This window comes from Aythya fuligula, chromosome 5 (assembly GCF_009819795.1).
Source record: "Aythya fuligula isolate bAytFul2 chromosome 5, bAytFul2.pri, whole genome shotgun sequence".
Classification (NCBI taxonomy): Eukaryota; Metazoa; Chordata; class Aves; order Anseriformes; family Anatidae; genus Aythya; species Aythya fuligula.
The window spans coordinates 28,178,065-28,196,629 of NC_045563.1; the positions used below are offsets into that span (position 1 = coordinate 28,178,065).

Here is an 18,565-nt window from a genome sequence, read left to right on the forward strand (position 1 = left end):
TAGTAACCTCACTTTACAGGGTTGGTTTTTTTCATTTAAATCATGCGTGAGACGGGAGTGCAACAGGGTGTGCAGATTTTGAGGCTTAAGAGATTGTCATTAAAGCTTCTGTGATGTACTTAGTTATTTATTTCTTGCTTGGAGTGATCCAATCAATAACAGAACAAAATCAAATACAACTCCCTCCCCTCCGAGGAAGAAAAGACAAGCTAAATAAAGATGTCCAGGAGAAAATGCCAGCAAACGACATATTGATTTCCAGGAAAGGAGCAAAGTGTAAATGAAAAATATTCTTCTGACACAGTTATTAAGTGCAAGCTAGCACGTAAAGAAAACCCATTTACTCTTACTAGAGGCTGAGTCTTCAAAGGGCAGCTGATTCATCTCAGATCATTTGACTCTCACTTTCTGAAACATAGGCTTCCCAGTAGTAAACGTAAAGGATTTTTCAGTGTTTAGGCTTTGCTTTGAGAATGTAAAAGGTTTACTAAAATTCTTATTGTGTGTCTAGTGAGCAGAAAAGTTGTTTTCCTCTTATTTTATAGCAGTATAAACAGAAGCATGAGGGAAGAAGGCAGTTTTCCTGACGTCAGACAGTGAATTTATGACAGTATCAGGAATATAAAATCAAGCAGCACAAGGGTTCAGATTCAATGTCCTTGGCAATTTGGACTGGGGCAATTTAAGAAGTTACTGCTCCCCAGAGATCTGCCCTGCCTTTCTGCTGGTGGAGTAGATAATGTGTTTGTTCTTCCACAAGTATAGATCATGGCTCAACATACTAATATAATTATGTCTGTGGCAGTTTAAGTTAGTTCATCAGACTATGTGCATCAGGGGGCTAAGATCCATACTAGGAGGGTGATAAATTCTGGCAAAAGGTTAATTTTTACCTACATATGTCTGAAAATCTTTATTCAGCTTTTGTCAAAATGTCTTCCTTTTGAAAACTCCTGACAAACATTGCAAAACAGTACTATGTAAATCGATGTGATTTTCAGAAAGCCCAAAACTCCTGAGCAGTGCCTGAATTTCAGCAGTTCTGCCCTTTCAGCAGCTCACTGATTTCAGAGGGAAAGTTGTGTCTTCAGCAATAGCAGCTTAAATTAAGATCTGAGAAGCAGTATACTCAGATAACTTTAGTGTACAGACACACAACTTTCATCTTCAAGGTGCGTCTTTGGGTGCAGACAAATTAATGTGGGAAGGAGCAATAGGTTGATAAGGAGGAAGAAAGGCTCTCTTCTCATGCCAACACTGTCTTTTGTACTTAAGCCAAGAATTTATATTGTACAGTCCAGTCCAAAACTCTTGCAGATCTTTTGAGTTAAGTTACTTAAGATCGGCCAGTTGATCCTTTACCACATCAAGATGGAAGGAGTGCTGGGAAAGGAAAGGAACAGAAAAGCAAGTGACTCTGTGTGCATATATAATCAATATACATCCAATCTAGATTCCCGGAGATGAAATTTTATTTATTTAGTTAGCTCCTAAATAGTATGTAATTTCTTCAGGCCAAGAAATAAATTGAAAGGATTTAGAAGGATTTGCTTATCAGCAGAACACCACGTAGCATTACATTCCTTCTGCTTTTGGGAAGGTACATTGAAGTTGGGCTAAGCTGCTGTGGTTCAATACTTCTCTTTCCTCTGTTAGGGCGCCTTTAACAACAGTCAGATTAATCCTCCCCACTTCTCTTTCTCCCCTGTTTGCCCTCCTGTCTCTCTCTGTCTCTGCTCACACCTCTCACAACACCATCACCCTTCCCACTGCCAGCAGATAGAGACAAAAGGCAGAAACATGATTTTTCCCCATTGTCTTTGCACAGCTTAGGGACAGAACAAAGTCCCTGAAATTTGGCATCAAACCTGGTGAAGAAGAGTCAGGCTTTTTAGACTTAATGAACTATTGATTCTGTTGAGATGGGCTTTCAGTTTGCAAAGGACTAATTCAGCTTTTGAGGCTCTTTTTAAACATGTCTGCCCCTGACTCTGGATTGACACACAATTGGAGGGATTATTTTTTGCTTTCTGTCACTTAACTGACTAGTTACTTAATCTCTTGCCTGCTGTAGTAATGGACAAACGACTGTTTTTGTTAGGGGGTAGCTCTCTCATGATCCCTACTTAGTGATACAATTTGACAGCAAATCAGGTTTTATGTCCAGCCAGGATCACAAAAGCAGGAAACGCACTTTGCTGGGCTACTGTTGAAGGGTACATGCTTCCCGGATACCTACAAACTCCCAGCCAGACAGGGTCCTGGGAGCATAAGGATGGATTTGTTCCCATGGTAAGAACAGGCCTTCAGCAGTGACATTTTCTTAGTGTGAGTGCAACTAGCTGGAAGCTGTGCTGGATAGCGTTACTGCCTGCTTTGGAATGACAAAGAGAAATGTGTAATGATGTGCTTATATTACGTAGTGATGGGGAGAATGCACATACCAAATTGATTTAGATTGAATTAGATCAGACTGAAGATAAATGGGGCAAGCTCTTCCCCACTAGGGCCTATCCCAATGGTATTCATACCTGAATGGCTTGGGTACCTGCTAATCCCAGTGCCGGTGTTGTCTTGTATTTCCCTGGGGAGAGTTCTCCATAGTTGATAAAGATCACTATTGAAATTTTTCTTGCTGGAAGTCATAATTAATTTTTTTTTTTTTTACTGAATTTTATCCACTACATTTTCTGAAAAACCCTAAATAGCTCCTCTTCTTTCCTGATATTTATTAAACCTTTGTAATACCTGCAGATGTTTACCATACCTATAGGTCTTGATAAGTCATGCACAAGCTCTGATGTTTAGTTTTTGCTAAGCTAGTCTCATTCATACCTCTCTTCAGTCCTTTCATCTTTTCTGTGGTTCTTCTCTAAGTTGCTTTCAGTTACTCTATGTCTTTTGGCATTGTATTGCACAAAACCAAATAAAATGAGCTATGGTTTCTTGGTGTAAATTGTTGTAGACCAGTTGAAATCAATGCCAATTTAAAACAACAGAGAATTTGGCCCTCTTCCCTTTGCTTTTACCTCAGAAGAGTTATATGGAGAAAAATGACTAGTTTCATGTCCTTTGATGCATTGCTTCTGCAGAGGCAGACACAACCCCAACAGTATCTTGGGGTGTGGAGGGTGGAATACAAAGGGTTTGAACAGCTTTGTGGCTGTGGCTGTGTTATGATGTGAAAATGCATGTTATACTACCAATGCTAACAGGTTGGAGAGGATTAATACTGATAAGAGGTCCAAGTCTGTCTTTAACAGTTTATACAGCCCCAAATTGCAGCTTCTTTTACAATACCTCATTATGATTTGAGGAACATTTCTAATATTTTCCTGTTTGTGTGCAGATTCTTTTTATCTGTCTGTGGTAGCTTTAATTTGTCCAGGCTGAGTCTCTCAGGCCTGCTATACTGTAATGAACTCTGGGGTATTTTGCAAATAAGGATTAAAAAGAAAGTAAGAAACAAATAAAAGATGTAGAAAGGACAGATGAAGGATTCCCATTAAATTGAAATAATGTGAACAGAATACAAATGCTTTGAAAAGTCCAGTTACCAAAATAAGAAAAGTTGAGGTATTCAAGCTAGAAATTACACCTAAACAGACACACTTCCTCTTCTGTCTTGTAGCCATAAAGTGTCTTGGTTTCTAGAAGACAGAACAGCATCACTAACAATTTGCCATTCTGGGGGAGCATTCACACTGTGTGCTGGTATGCACGGCAGACTGTACGTTGTCTATATTCCATAATAAGTTTGAAATATTTAGGAAATAAGGCAGTATGGGAGCAGAGGAGGGATTCAAGCAGTCAGATTTTAAAAAGTTTGCTGAGTTTCATCTCTGTACATTTTAGGCGTGAAATGCAAATGCACTGCTCAGATAAATACAGCTGAATTTCCCTGGTGTTGGTAAGGTATTTGTACCTGGTATTTTGTGGTGGTCATATCTCAAGAAGGACTGTAAATTGCGGTTCCTTGGTGGCAAGGAGATTTACACTTCTCTTGCAACAAAGCATTAAGTGTCACTTTTCAAATAATGATGCTGAATTGGAAGTAGTGTGTGCAGTGTGCAGAAGAGTTTCAAGCAAAAGGCGAGTAGGAAAATTGAATCCTACTTTACAGACTGAAGCAACTGCCAAGTATGTACTTCTGGAAGAATTTGTTTGCAGGGTTTGAATTTATGGGTCCTTGTCTTTTCTCTTCCAGTAGAAGTGAGAACTCCATCATTCTAGGGTGTGTTATTTATAATTTCATAAAGCTGTTTTGTGACAGGACTTATTTTACCCAGTATGCCTAATCTTTCTCACATAATGGTGCACCCAAAGAGCAAGGTGTCAAAGAAATTTTATGGTTGGGAAAAGGGAAGATTCAGCACCTGCCATCTTGTGTAGAACAAAGGAGCAAAGGTGTGGGATCTGACACATAAATTGCAGCTTTGGGTACTTAGAAAGATTGGACAGGCATGGAGTCATCTTGAGCAGGTCTTGCCATGCCATCTCAACTTCCCTTACACTTAACATCCCACACCTGTATGTAGAGTTTAATGAACAAAGATGTAGAAGTATCACCATAGCAAGATTGAAGAGGCCCTTACAGTGAATAATTAGGAGGAGGTGATTATAGAACTAATAAGTCATTGAAGGGAACGGGGAGCCAATTCAGTGAAATTGAAAGAATTTGAAGGTAAATACACCCATAAATCCTCTAGGGTGGACTCAGAGTTTAGCACTTTCTCCTGCCCCAGTTTTATTCGAAGGCAATTTCATTAAACACTAGAGAGAGGGAGAGGAAAAATAATAATATAAATGCCATAAAAAATCTTACAGAGGAAGAAATAAAAAGGGTTCCTGCCAGAGAGAAATTTTATTGAAAGTTATTATAATACCTATCTTTAGTTTTATGTCCTTTAATACAGGGCCAAGTAATTTCAAAGCTGGCATTTTTAAAAAATGAAATACATATTTTAAAATAGTATAGTATGAATTATTATTTTTAATATAGAATTTAGCTAATATATGGAATAGGAAAATATTTTCTCTCTCATGTTGTCTCCAGTGAAAACACATTGGTTCCATCATAGCATACAGGGAACTTTCTTTACTGTCATGTTGCTTCTACATAAGAAAGGTTAGCTGTTTAGATTACTGGACCAACACTAAAGAACAAATCCATTTACCTAACCTTGGGCCAATGGATGAGTGTAATCAGCTCAATTTCAAAAATGCTAAGAGTGAAACAGAAATGGAATAGCTGGTTTTGTTTATTGCCTCACAGCAAACTGTTTCTGTAAATCGATGATGGAGAGATTCCTGAGTTTGTAGCTAGCCTGTCCCATCTGGTAGATGCAAAAGTTTAATAATTATCCAGGGAAAATTCCCTTTTAAAAGTTACATATTCCAGTTACAAGAAGTTACGGTCTTTTGGAGGTTTCCTCAGCTCTGTTTCTGTGGTCAGGAATTTCCTGCTGCTTTTCACTGAAATAGCTTTATTCCTCTGGGATGATTCAGATGTTAGTATCTGAGCGGAAGGTGCATGGAAAACCAATATGTGATGGGACTAGAAAATCAGTTAGTGATGAATTGTGATGGAAAGTATTGAGATTAAATATACAAGATAGGAAATGGCAAGACAGATTAGTGTACTTATCTCTTCTGTGGTTTGTAGAGATCTCATTAATGACCTTGACTTAAGTCTAACACCACTTCTGGAGGTTTTTCTCCTTTTCTAACCCTCATTTTTATACATACAAAATCAGTAGCATGGGACAAACAGCAGTCACAGAGCAAGAAAACTGGAGTATCAAGGGAAATAGCGTGCAGTGGAGGTGGGGAGATAAGGACAGAGATTAATTGATAAATTCAAGCGTGCAACTACTTATGTAAAAGTGCAAGTACAGATTGGAGTTGTCAGGCTTGGTAAGTATTGCACATCACACACTTGAATTTTGTTTAAGCCTGGCTGACTGTGTCCTCTGTTCAGAACCAAAGCAAGCTGCAGGAGTATTTTATAGAAGAAAAACTAGAAGATGCATCTAAGAGTGCGTAATATGTAGGTTCTATTTACTGTCTTTAAGCTGCTTATTATATAGGAAATTATAGGAAATTGTCCAAGATAAACAAGGACCAGGCTTCATGACCTTTCAGGTCCTGCTCAGAACTCATCTTGGCTTCAAAATTCTGCATCTCCTGATGTTCAGGATCTGTCACACATGGTTGGGTGGGATGTCCCAAAGGTTCACTTCACTCAGCATCCTGCTTCTGGCCCTGCTGGGTACTCAGGGAGAGTTCCAAACAGGACAATGCAAGCAGTGAATTCTTGTTTGGTCTTCAGTGCCTGTGGCACAGGGACCTTCTGTGCTCAATTCAGTGTGTTTAATTGTCCTGGATGGATGTTTTTACCTTTATTTTGGCCACTTTCAAAGTGCATGTATATCTTTACCACCCAACAGTACTCTGTTGCAAGGTGTTTCCCAGTTTTAAAAAAAATTCTTATTATGTGAAGAAATATCTTTTTTTTTTCTTTTTTCTGAAATTACTACCTTTCAGGTTTTGTATGATGCCCCTAATAATCAAGAGGAAAAAAAGAAATTAGAAAGGAATTCCCTGTTCTTTACAATAGTGAATCAGATTGTCAATTCAAGTGGATCTGATTCCAAGTTAATGATGCATGAAGCCCTTAGATGTGAGCAAGTAAATGGGCAAGTAGGTCCAGCAGTTGGTAAGTGATAACACATTGTTAAAATTTTTGTGTTAGTTTCCTACTTCAAGCAAATTATCACTTTCTTCTATGAAACCCTATGTGAGAATTGTCAGATCTTCCACTAGGGGCAAAACCCACACACCCTAAATCCAACCTGGAAATCAAAAAAATTGCCAGGGTCTCAGTACTGTGTAAGCAAGGCCTTCTAGTAGTGATGGATGATTTATTCTTTATTTAGAATAGTATCCTTAACACTCCCTTAGCGTGGGTGCTTTAGGCACCTGCATTTTCAATAGATACATTTTGCCTCCTTAATTTTTTTTTCTTTCAGTATGATTTTGTTGACATATTATGCTAAATTACTTTACAGTAGTACAATAAAAGACTGCTATCTTTCTACCCAGGGACAGCTGCATTTCACTGTTGGAGGATGTGATCACTGTTTGCAGAAGTTTTAAAGTGGTTTGCTGCCCTTTGGGATAAATAATGCTTCATAAAATAGATGTGACAGAGACAGAATTATAGAAAGTGAATTTATATTTTGTGCATTCCTCCTTTCTTGACCTCTCACTGAGCAGACAAACTTTTAAAGCCAGTTCATTTTGAGAGAGAATTCAGTACAAGGATTTCAACCAAGTTCTTCCATTTTCCGTGACTGAGAGAAGATGCCAAAAAATGACCTTAACACATAAAATAGGAAATTACTCTGTATGCGCCACCTTCGATTGCTCTTAATCTTGCCTCCCCATAAAAGTGTTTATGCATGTGATTACTGCAAGATTGCATCCTACAAAAAGTAGCCATACAGCATCACTGGTGCAAGAGTAAGTAACACATTTTAGGGATTCCCTTAGTTCATGCCTGCCTTTTTACAGATCCTCTGTTTTTATAATTTTCATTTACAGTTGAACAGTCCTATTTTTACTTCTTGTCTCGCTGAAATCAAGAGTGAATGAATGTCAGGCTGAATCTGAGCTTTCTGACTGACTGCTCAATTCTGTTTTTTTTTCTCTTTTTTCAAATTAAAAAAGAAAAAGTTGGGGGGTGCGAGGAGCTTCTGTCAAAAGACAGAGAGGCAATTGTTGGCATTAGGACCACGGGTGGCTGAAGACAAGATTGGGATCTCAGAATACTTTGTTTATGTAAAAAGAGGGAACATGCAGCATTTTGGAGGCAGCGTAATAGGCGTGTAAATGTAAAAGAGACCTTAATTAAAGCTGGAGATTTTTTTTTCCAGAATAAGGATTTTGAAGGTTTGTCATGATGTGAGATCCCCAGGAATATTCACCTGGAGTACTGAAGTACAGTGTACTGCAGTACAGCCATCCTGCTCCTGAAGAGCTGAAATTTAAGCAATACTTCCTGCCTGGTGAGGTACATATCAGTTGTTTTGTTTCAGGAGACATCCCACTGATCCTGCTGCTCAGCAGAAAAGGCAGCTTTCTGCAAGGAGAAATTGTTAAGGGAGACAATTTCAGCAGAAACTGTAGTCTAAGCCGATGCTACTGAGCTGGGGTAATTTTGTACTGTGTGCAGTACTGTTACTACCTGTGTCCAGAGGCTGCCACAGACTCTCTCCCTAATGGTCTGCATTACTAATTCAACTAATTGCAGCAATTATAGGCAGGAGATGCTGCTGGGAAGAGACGCCAGTACACATCTCTCTAACATGCTGCAGTACATGCTGTTCATTAATTAGGCCAGCAGCAAAAATAAAAAGAATAATAATAATAATAATAATAATACAAATCACCAGTTGAAAATGCAAAGAAATGTGATGAAACTTGTCAGGGCCATGAACAGTCACAGTTTGGCTTAAACCTTTCAGAAATGGACTTGTCAGCCTGTCAGCCCAGTCACAGCCAGACTGATCCCAGTTCATTTGGCAGGCGAGCAGGTGCAGTTGCATGTTGGTTGGGTGTACCTAAAACACGAAGCAGTTCTTTGCAATGCAGCTTGGAAAATGTAAGAGATTCCCAGCCCAGGAGGCGCATTAGCAGAACAGAAGGTACCTCTGCCTCAGAGTGATGCATTCAGCAACACAGCAGAGCACTGTTAGCTGCCTGGGTGATGCATATTATCTGGGTCTATCTTGTATGTTTTTCTTTGCAGAAAGCATGTTCAGCCTGGACATGCCTGATCTGTTCAGTCTGTCAGTGGGTGCCTTCTGGCTGGCTCTGCATGGTATTGATGTTTATCAAGGAGCTCAGCGTGTTCCAACTGGACACATCTACCTTGGCTGTCAGAGGAACGTTTGCCAGCCAAACAGGTGTCGTAGCCCCCTGCACCTACTGTGCTCGACAGCACAGTGCCAGCCACTGCTACCCCAAACAGCACGGCAGGCACCCCACACCCTGTGCCCACCTGAAATATTCAACAGCACAGTAAAAGCACTACTCCTCTGACAGGGGAATCCAGCTCCACGGTGGGTGCCATTTACACAGGCAGAGCTGGAATGCTTGGTACAAATTAAATATTTTAAAAGTTAACCGTTCTGAAACATTTTTTCTAGGTTACTTAGCTGCCTCCATAGCAGCCTCTTGGCTTGCAACTATCTCATATTTTTTTCCTCTGTTCTTTTTCCTTTGTTCCTGCCCTTCACATGCCAGACAACAGATGACATTGTTTCATCAGCTGAATGTTCCAGTGATGATGAAGACTTCATTGACTGTGAACCCAGTACAGGTAAGTCAGGTCAGTCTTGTTTTGCTTGCTTTCTTACTTCATTTGCAAAAAACAATGCATACATATATTGATATGTGTGTGAATGTATACATATATGATTATATATGTATATATATGTGTGTGTATATGTGTATATATATACTCATGTATATGCACACTGTATATAAAATCAAAAAATATACAAGCCAAGCATCGGATCCCATGGACTTGGCAACAACAAAAAATAATAATAATATTTTATCACTGTTTGGTTAATATAAAGTTGTTTGCATAGAAAGCCACACTTCCCAAAAGCGATCCTAGCTAATTAATAGTTTACATGTTTGTAGCAGTTATTTCACTGACACAGAGGGAAAGCAAAAATATCAATGTGGCACATGGTAAATAATAAAGATTTATGAAGTGGGGAGGGTTAATGTTTGAAAAACAGACTAGAAGCAAAAGTGAAACAGTAGTGGTTTGTTAGTGTTCTTTAATCCTCATTAATTGCTCTGAAGATGAAAATGTACAAGGATACATTTGTCCATGGGATTTTTAATACAGTTAACATGGTAATGTATTTATACTAATTTTGTTTTCTGTGAGCCCAAACAAATTGGGGAATATCAAAACATAGTTGCAACATAACAAAATTCGTAGTAATTCTTGCCATGTTATCTGCAGTGATGCTTCAAAATGTATCCATTAAAGAGTCAGAAGGACTGGCCGTATGGAACTGACTCAACTTCTTCCTTTCAGATACATTTTGATAAATTGATGGCTTTTCTTTCTGGTGAGATATATGATGTGATATCCAGCAGGCAACTGCAGTCTATTTTATTTCTTACAGGCTTTTTCAAATCTTCTTTTTTGAGGCTTGTCATGAGTTAAGCATTTCTATAATAGAGAACAGACATCATCGAATTTCTGTGTACATTAAAAAAAAAAAAAAAAGGAGTTTGGTTAGAATCTTACGTCCTTAAAAGTGAAACATATAAATAGTTCAGTTTTTTTGTTTTGTGTGTTTTTTTTTTTTTCTTTGTCTTATTATTTATTTGGGATTATTATTTATTTGTTTATTTTTGCTTTGAAAAAATCCCCAGAATGCATTATGAATGTTATGTTCCTAGTTTCCTAAAGCCATTTGATTAATACAATAATAACTTTAAAATTCACCCAAGGCTAGTGCTTTCACATTTGTTTTGAATTCATCATTCTGTGCCTGCATTTTTTGGTAGAACTTGGTCCTGCAATAACCTGATTTTGGCAATGCTTTGTAGCTGGGAACTTCCACCATGTTTCAGCCTTCAAACTCTCTATTTCCTTAAGTCATCAGGGATGGCAGGGACACAGTGCTAACAGATAGCTCAGCCTACTCCCTTCTCTTTTTTTCACAAATCTCTCTGAGTTTTTAACTCCCCACCTGGCAAAAGAGTGGTCCAAATAATACAAATTGTAAAGCATGAACAGTGTGGGTACTGGGATTTGAAATAAAGGCAGTAGTGAAATACCAGCACAATGGTTATAATGAAAGTGAGGAATGAATTTTACAGGACCACGCTAAAAGGACTAATGTACCACAAGTGATGTGCAAATGACTGGGTAAGAATCATTTCATTAAAGCTTCACTAACATTTCAAGACCTCAGCTTCTTTTTTTATTATTATTCTGATTGCCAAGCATTTCACTTAAAGGAGGAAATGGGGTCTTTATCAGACTCCTCCTATGGTATATTTTTGTGATTTATGTTTCAACGCAGAAATCACACTTACTTCAATGGCTATAAATTGCAATAGCAATGTTTTCAGCTTATGCTGCCAGTGGAAAAATCAAAGTGTGAGGAGAAATTTGGTAAAACAGGATGTTTAACATGAAATTTCAGAGTGCCAACATTTCCATACTAAAAATAACTCTCTCCTGACACAGTTAGATATCTAATGCTACAAACAGGTACAAACTGGATTTATAAAATTACTTGCTTTTGAAAATCCTTCTATGCATTACAGTCAGCAGCTATAAGTGCCCACAGACACCTGAGTATCTGCCATGTAAAATAATGTGATTCACTGAAAATCTGCTGAAGGTACTCTCTTAACTACTAGACATTCCTTTACATCATCCTATTCCCCTTCCATGGGATGGGGGTCTGCCTGAGCCAGAGCTCTGATTTTTCCCTGGGAATTTCTGTGGTACTGAGAAAAAGAGCTGGCCTGATTATATGTAAAAAAGTCTCCCAGATGGCCCTTGCTGATGAGATTTACACTTACAGATTTTGAGGTTTCCTCCTCTCAGAGGCACTGGTGTACAAAGCCACCAGAAGGCAGCAGGACATGCAGGTCCTTTTTATCTTCAGAAGTGTAAACTTCACTCATTGTATCATGATGAGAAGGAGCAGCGACAGGTTCGTGGTGCTCCTCATTCAGTTTTCTTTGTCTATCTTTTTCTTCCCATTCCCACTGCATCCAGGGAAGGTAGAACTGTGTCTGCAATACACCCGTTACTGAAGCACTCTCGCAGCCCAGGCCACAGTGAAATGCTAAAGCGATCTGAGCCGGCTTATCAAAATCCAGTGGTGCTGGCTTGGCTGAGCAGATATGTTTGCCTTTCCACTTCAGCAGCCAAGTCAGGATTCTGGCCATATGCCAAGGACTGGTACTTAAACGTATATACATCGTGGAAAGAAAAGAACCAGATCATTTTGCCTGTATTTTCTAGTGTGTGAGTTTGTGGTGGTGTTTTTTGTTTTTTTTTTTCTTAATTAGGCCCATTTGAAGTTGCTTCCTCCTGTTCGGTGACAGGTCAGTGTATTTTACACTGCCTTCTGGCTTGCCTGATCGCTTTTGCAGCAAATTGAAAATGAAATGACTCAACCTAGCGCAGGCCCCTCTTTGTTGCTCTGATAATGTGTAGCTTTTAAAGCTCTTGAGTTTCTGCCAAACACCAGAACTTGGCCTTCCATCACCCTCTGTGCTATGGTCCAGTAACGCAAAGGTTACTGAACTCACTGCTGCAGCTGTGAGATATGATATACATCACTGTGAACCTGCTGTTCTATAACTGAAACAAGGGCAGCTGAGATGCCGCTCTGCAAATCAAAAGCTTTCAGATTTCATATGGGTCAGAATCGAATCCCAAGATCTAAATATATTACTTCGGACTTGGTCCTGGATCAGAGCCACTGCCCTGCAGAGTCCATTTGAAGACTTTGGTTTCAGTGTACTCAAAGATAGTTTAGAAGACATAAAACCATGTCCTCTTTGAGGCTAAATTTCTTATGAGAACCATTTGCTAGATCTTATTGGCACTTAACTTTGATTGTCTGCTGGATCCAAGCCTTGAATCTCAGTAAACATATGATCTGCATCTGGATACTTGCATCTCTTTAAAAGAAGATGGTGTAGAGGCAAATTCCTCACTCCACTGCCCTCTGGGTTTTTCTGTCTCTCCTTGGAGAGACATCCCCCACAAATCTGGTGCTCAGCTATCCCCAGTCTCTCCTGGTGTCAAGCAGGAGTCCTCCTCCATTTCTTGTGCTGTGAATGAGGAATGCCCTTTAAAGTTGGGTGCATGTCTCAGAGTGTGCTGAGAAGTAGGCTTCCCACCTCACAGGCTGAACACCACAACACCTCCAAGGAGGCGGATTGCCCTGTGGCACTTGCCGGTGTGTAAAAGCATCTCTCATTTGATGGAATTTCCTAGCTATGGTCTTATAGCCAATACAAAACCAGACGAACAAGTTTTACTAATTGATCATGCAGACAACTTACAGGATGTTTTGTTCTTTTTTGTGTTAGGAATTTATATTGAGTTTGGTTTTCAGCATATTGGTCCTTTTTCCTATGTACACTACAAAGGCCCTACCCATGAGTATATTTTATCTATATATGCACTATATATGGTGTGTGTATATGTATATATATCTATGCATATAGCGTATATACTAAAGCAATAAATGACCAATATCAGCAGTAGCCCCTATCATCCAATCACGTTTACACAGAAATTCATGCCTTCATCTAACCCTGGCATCCGCTGGCGTGGACAGATGCATGATATTGTTATTTCTTGGTGAACAAAGCATGTTAATTTCTTTTTTTGTTGGAGTTTTTTCTTTCTTCCTTTTATTTATTTTATTTTATTTTTTTTTACTTTTATTCAATAGTTTCATCTACCAATTAGCCTTGGGGTAGGGTGGGCCAGGGAGAATAAAAAAATTATACAGGTATATCCATCGATATATACACACATACTCCGCGTATATATAGATAGATATATACATTGTATATATTTGAAGAACATTTTCTGTCGTTTCACCTCATCTTGTGCCGCATGAATTTTTGGTGATTTATATTTATTTTCTTTTTATTTCTTTCCTTTGTATTTTTTTATTTTATTTTTTATCATTTTTTTGGCTCTTAATGGTGCCATACCGCTTTTTTTAATTTTTAAAATCATTGCTGTACTTTTCAATTTATACTTTTGGAGTTCTTCCAACAAAATAATGTTTTAATCATCTCAAAAAAAGAGATATAGATCTGCAAACCAATAAAGGCAACAAAATCTTTTCTTGCCATCCTTAAGAAAACCACATTTTTAGACATCCCAAGAAAGTTGTGTGCAAAAGAATGAAGATACCCTGCCTTTCTTTCTATTCTTTTCTCTTTTCCCTCTCTTTTTTAAAACTTCTGAAAATCTATCCCATCTTTTCCCTTCCCTTATTCCCCTTCTTTTTTTTTTTTTTTTTTTTTTTTTTTTAAATTGAGTTCAGAGAATAAACTATCTAGAAGGAAAAAGAGAATCCCCTTTACCCCTGCATTCTCCCAGGACAAATTCCTCCAACAATAACAAAAAACCCTACAAACTGCAGATGGCATAAAAAGAATTTTATTGCAATGCAGAATATCTGTTGTATCTTTTATTTCTGGGTCAGTGCAAGATCATTTTTGTGGCATGCTGTAGTTCAGCTGATTTAACTAACCATGGCCTTCATTAATCTGTGCATGGCCTGTGATGACGCCATCTCGTGTTTCATCAGAGCTACGCATTCAGGCTAACCAAGCAAGTCCGTAGTATATGATTTGGGGGGATATTCTTTTATTTTTCATTTTTAGTTGTATTATAATTTCTTCTTTTTGGAATAGTTATGCCAATACCATTGGCTGCTTCTTGCAGCCTCAGTGTTATATACCTACTTTGTGTTATGGGGTTTTTGCTCTTTTATTTATTTATTTATTTCTCAGTAGCAATCTTATGTCTTGTCTGTGTCCATTTGTCTTGTCGGTGTGTCTTGGAGTCCATTGGTCCAGTGTTGTTATGTGATTCTGTTCTCTGTTCGTAAGCTCCCCGCTGCTCTGTCATCCCTCTCCCCCTTCCCCTTCCCCTCCTTCCCTCCCGACTTTCCTGAGGTGGGGGGTCCACAAAGGGGCAGCAAGCTTTGAATGATGCCATGAATGGCATCCTGAGGTTTCAGGCTGGACATAGCAAGATGTCCATACAGCTTCTTAAGAAAGATAAATTTGCAGCTGGAAGGTTTTCAAACACTGTTACCATTTCACTATTAAAAACAGTTTGCTGGCATTGAAGTGACTTCTTATGTGTGACCGGTTCTTAGGGAATTTGCACATGCATGCTGATATTTTAGAGGTAGAATTCCTGTTATCTGTGCTTTGGGTGCCAGGAAACACTATGGATGGTGCAGGCTGTCTGTTAAATAGAAAGTACATAGGTCTTTTCATAAAAGGTAGTCCTGGGAAGGGAATATCTGTGCATGTAGAACTGAAATTGTATCTGTATGAATGTATTTATAAAATCTACAGTTGATAATAGATTTGTACTTAAGACACAAAAATGTAGGATATACTTAAGATTCTAAAAATGGTGTACCTTTAGGGGCTCAGTCTTCCTTTTGTTGCTATGTAGTATCTGCCTCTTTACCGAAGCTTGTAAAAATTGCCTTGCTGTTGTTAGCCTGTGTAAGCTGAACACAATTCTGGAAAGGCAACTGGAGTGTCTTCTGCCATGGGCAACGTAAATGTGCAGCAGTGTGTAAGGCAGAAGAAAAAAAGATGAGTTTTCAGGTGCCTCCTTAGACTTTAAACCTTTTTTTAGGAAAAAAAAAAATCCTTTGTTTTGTACAGTGGTGCATTCCCCAAAATACTTAATTCTGTTCCACTAAATGAATAAGCCACATTAGGGTGTTAGGGTACTTCAGCTAGCATCAGTGGGGGAATGAAATCATGCTCATGGGGGAAGAGGCAGCCAGTATCCTTATAGATGATGTGCAGGACAGCACAAAAAGCATACTCACACTTACCTTTAGCCTAGCTAAATTTTTGCTTGTTCGTTTGTTTTTCCACTAATTAGTTTGTTCTGCAGAAGGGACAAGATGACAAAATCTGTGAACTTTCTTCACAAGAGCATGATATAAGACTTACCTGTTTAATCTAAAAGACTTACCTGTTTAATCTAAAAGTTACCAGAAAAGGGAAGTGATGGGATATATTTAGATCTCCAACATGGAATTATTTCATTCAATTATTTCATTTAACTTCCCAGTATGTATGTGTCATATAGTTGCACAGGGATAAAAAGAAAATAGCTTTTCTGTTACCAATAAAACCTATCATCTTAGGCACAGTTCAGTTTTCTTTATTTACGTATGATCCAAGAGACATTGCTGACATTAATTATCAAAAATAAATCAATATTTAAAGCTTCCTAGATTTAAGTTTTATATCTCAGTGCTTTCCACAACTGTTGATTCCTACCAAATCTAAATCTTTTTCTTGGAAATTGCTTAAATAGAGCAGCTGCTTATGGAATTGCAGTATAATCAACAGGTTCATGGTTCTGTGCAATACTGCCCTCTGTCAGACAGACCAGAACAGTCCAGCTAGGTATCGTGAGCCCTGTATTGCTAACAGTGGAAGAAACTTTTTTTTTTTTTTCTTTTAAACTCAAGCAGCAGGTGCTATCGGAGCAGAACAATCTGAGTTTTAGTCCCTCTGCATCATGAGGCTCAGGGAAACCTTCATGTCCTGGTATTGTGATGAGTTAACCAAGTGTCTGTTCATCAGGACGCAAACCTCCAGGCTGTGGATGAGCTGCCGTGTCCTGCTGAATGGTTGCTTTTATTCTCCTGGTGCAGCTGCTACGTTGCCTGCCACTGGCCGTCCACTGCAGAGAGCCAAAGGTTCCTTACGATGCAGGAGGTGCTGTTGCAGGTCCTACTGCATTCACTTTTATTCCACTGAGCCTATATAGGGATTCCTGGCACTTGAAATAATTCATACTTTTGTTTTCTGTATCAGGGATGGCTGCTGGCCTCAGCTCTTGTGCCATTTGTCACTTCACAAGGGAGAGCTGGCGGGTGAATTGTTAAAACCCATGATAAAAAGCCTCAACGCCAGTGTGCCTCTCCCAGTTCTGCTGTTGGCTCCTTCTCTGTTTTTGCTCATTTACCTACCTGCGAGGCAGGATAAATGAAATATTTCTTAGACAAATGAGGTGGAGATGAAGGGAAAGAGGGAGATGTAATTAATATTTTAACGGGCTTTGATATCCAGGTGCAAGTACAGTAAAATGTTGCTAACTATTAAAAATGTACAAGCAAACAATGTCACTGTTAAGGTTTTATTAGTATCTTCACTTGCTGTGGAAGTAACATTGTGCATTTTTATGAAATAGGTACAAACCTACAAAAGCAACAAGAATTCCCTGAAATTAAATACAATGGGAAGCAGGTGAGGGATACAAAAAACAAGTATTTCCGTGTCAGGAAATATCTGCATGGAACCGTTTTTATTAAATATCACATTTTCCTCTAACATTAACACATGCAATTGGAATGAACTGTTTTCAGGCTCCATAAATAAATACCATGTGTAGACTACTATACAGATCTTTTCTATCAGCACTTCCATCGCTGTTCAAGTATCCTGAAGTTTTCTTTAAAAACTTCACAGTTTTTCCAGCATGACTTAGCTGGTGTAAGGTTCCCTGCCTTTCTATGTAGGATCAGGAGGAGATCAGGATCAGACCCACAGTCTGGCTACCTTGCCCTTGCTGCCTTCCAGACTTTTATAGAAGCGTGTTCTCTAAACTTGAAGCCATGTGCACTGTCACATTCTGGCAGTCCCTCCAGTGCTGTGCCTATGTTATCAAGCTGACACGTGTCTAAAATACTAAGATATGATATTTTCAACCTGCTGGGACTTGCTTTTTGTCCCTGTTAGCTTTGATTTTCAGCTTCATAAAATATATGGAAAGAAAGAAAAAATAGGCAATGACACATTCAGTGGAAGAGAAGAGGTAGCACATGACTCAGGGAAAGATTTTGCCTCAAAGGCAAATGTATGTGTATTAGACCCTTAAATGCCTATAGCAACCAATTCATTAGCTTTAGACAAGAATGAACTATCTGATTTCTGGAAGAAAAATAGTATCTGTGAGTCTTTTAGGAGATTAGGGAAACGTTCTGTTAAAGAGAAAACATGCTGAACATTTACTAATACTATGGACAGAGATACAGTTTTGTTCATAAAGGCTTTTGTTTATATTTCCTCTGGTCATCATGCCTAGACCTGAAGGTGGCTTGTGTATCAGAAAATACTGATGTTCACATGAGTGACAATAGCAGGAATGATACTTCAGCAGAGCAGTACAACCTATTCTCCTTCCATTTTCAACCAAAGTAGTTCATAAGATACCAAATCAGGTCAAAGGGATTACTACTTTGCCTGAATTCTGCCTTTTTCAGTTTCAATTTATTGATCACAAGAGCTAGAAATCACTGTTTTATCCCAACTGTAAGCATCCGGGAATCCCAGATCTTGAGTGATGTGAAGTGCTAATATTTGCATTTTGCATTGAGTGTCATATGAAGAGCAGGAGACAAAGATCATGGCAGTCTTGAAACCAGGGATAGAAGGAGAAAAAAAAAAAAAAGAAAAAAAAAAAAAAAAAAAAAAATAAAGAAACCACAATAAATTGATTTGGTATCTCAGATTTCCACTAACTGGACAAAATATTTTATTCTGCAATTCAATTCAATTGCACTAATAAATATGTTAGTAAAATCTTATGAATGCTCCACACAGGAAGATTCATTTTTGGACTTTGCTGGGTCTCAGAAAAAGTGAAGCTGTTTGGTCCCCAGGACTGGTGTTATAAGGATCATTGGCTCCTCTTTTGGCATTCAGG

General features: G+C 38.6%; 1 protein-coding gene across 16 annotated transcripts in view; it reads left to right on the forward strand.

Moving 5' to 3' along the window:
* NRXN3 (neurexin 3) overlaps positions 1-18,565 on the forward strand; it is a 978,580-nt gene that overhangs the window by 932,254 nt on the left and 27,761 nt on the right. For 9 of the 16 annotated variants that reach the window (XM_032188606.1, XM_032188603.1, XM_032188604.1 and 6 more), the window contains one exon: positions 9,310-9,385. In XM_032188606.1, coding sequence (XP_032044497.1) covers positions 9,310-9,385 — 76 coding nt within the window. Of the gene's footprint in view, positions 1-9,309; positions 9,395-18,565 lie in introns of all 16 variants that reach the window. The other 7 variants (XM_032188602.1, XM_032188595.1, XM_032188600.1 and 4 more) reach the window with 1 other exon arrangement.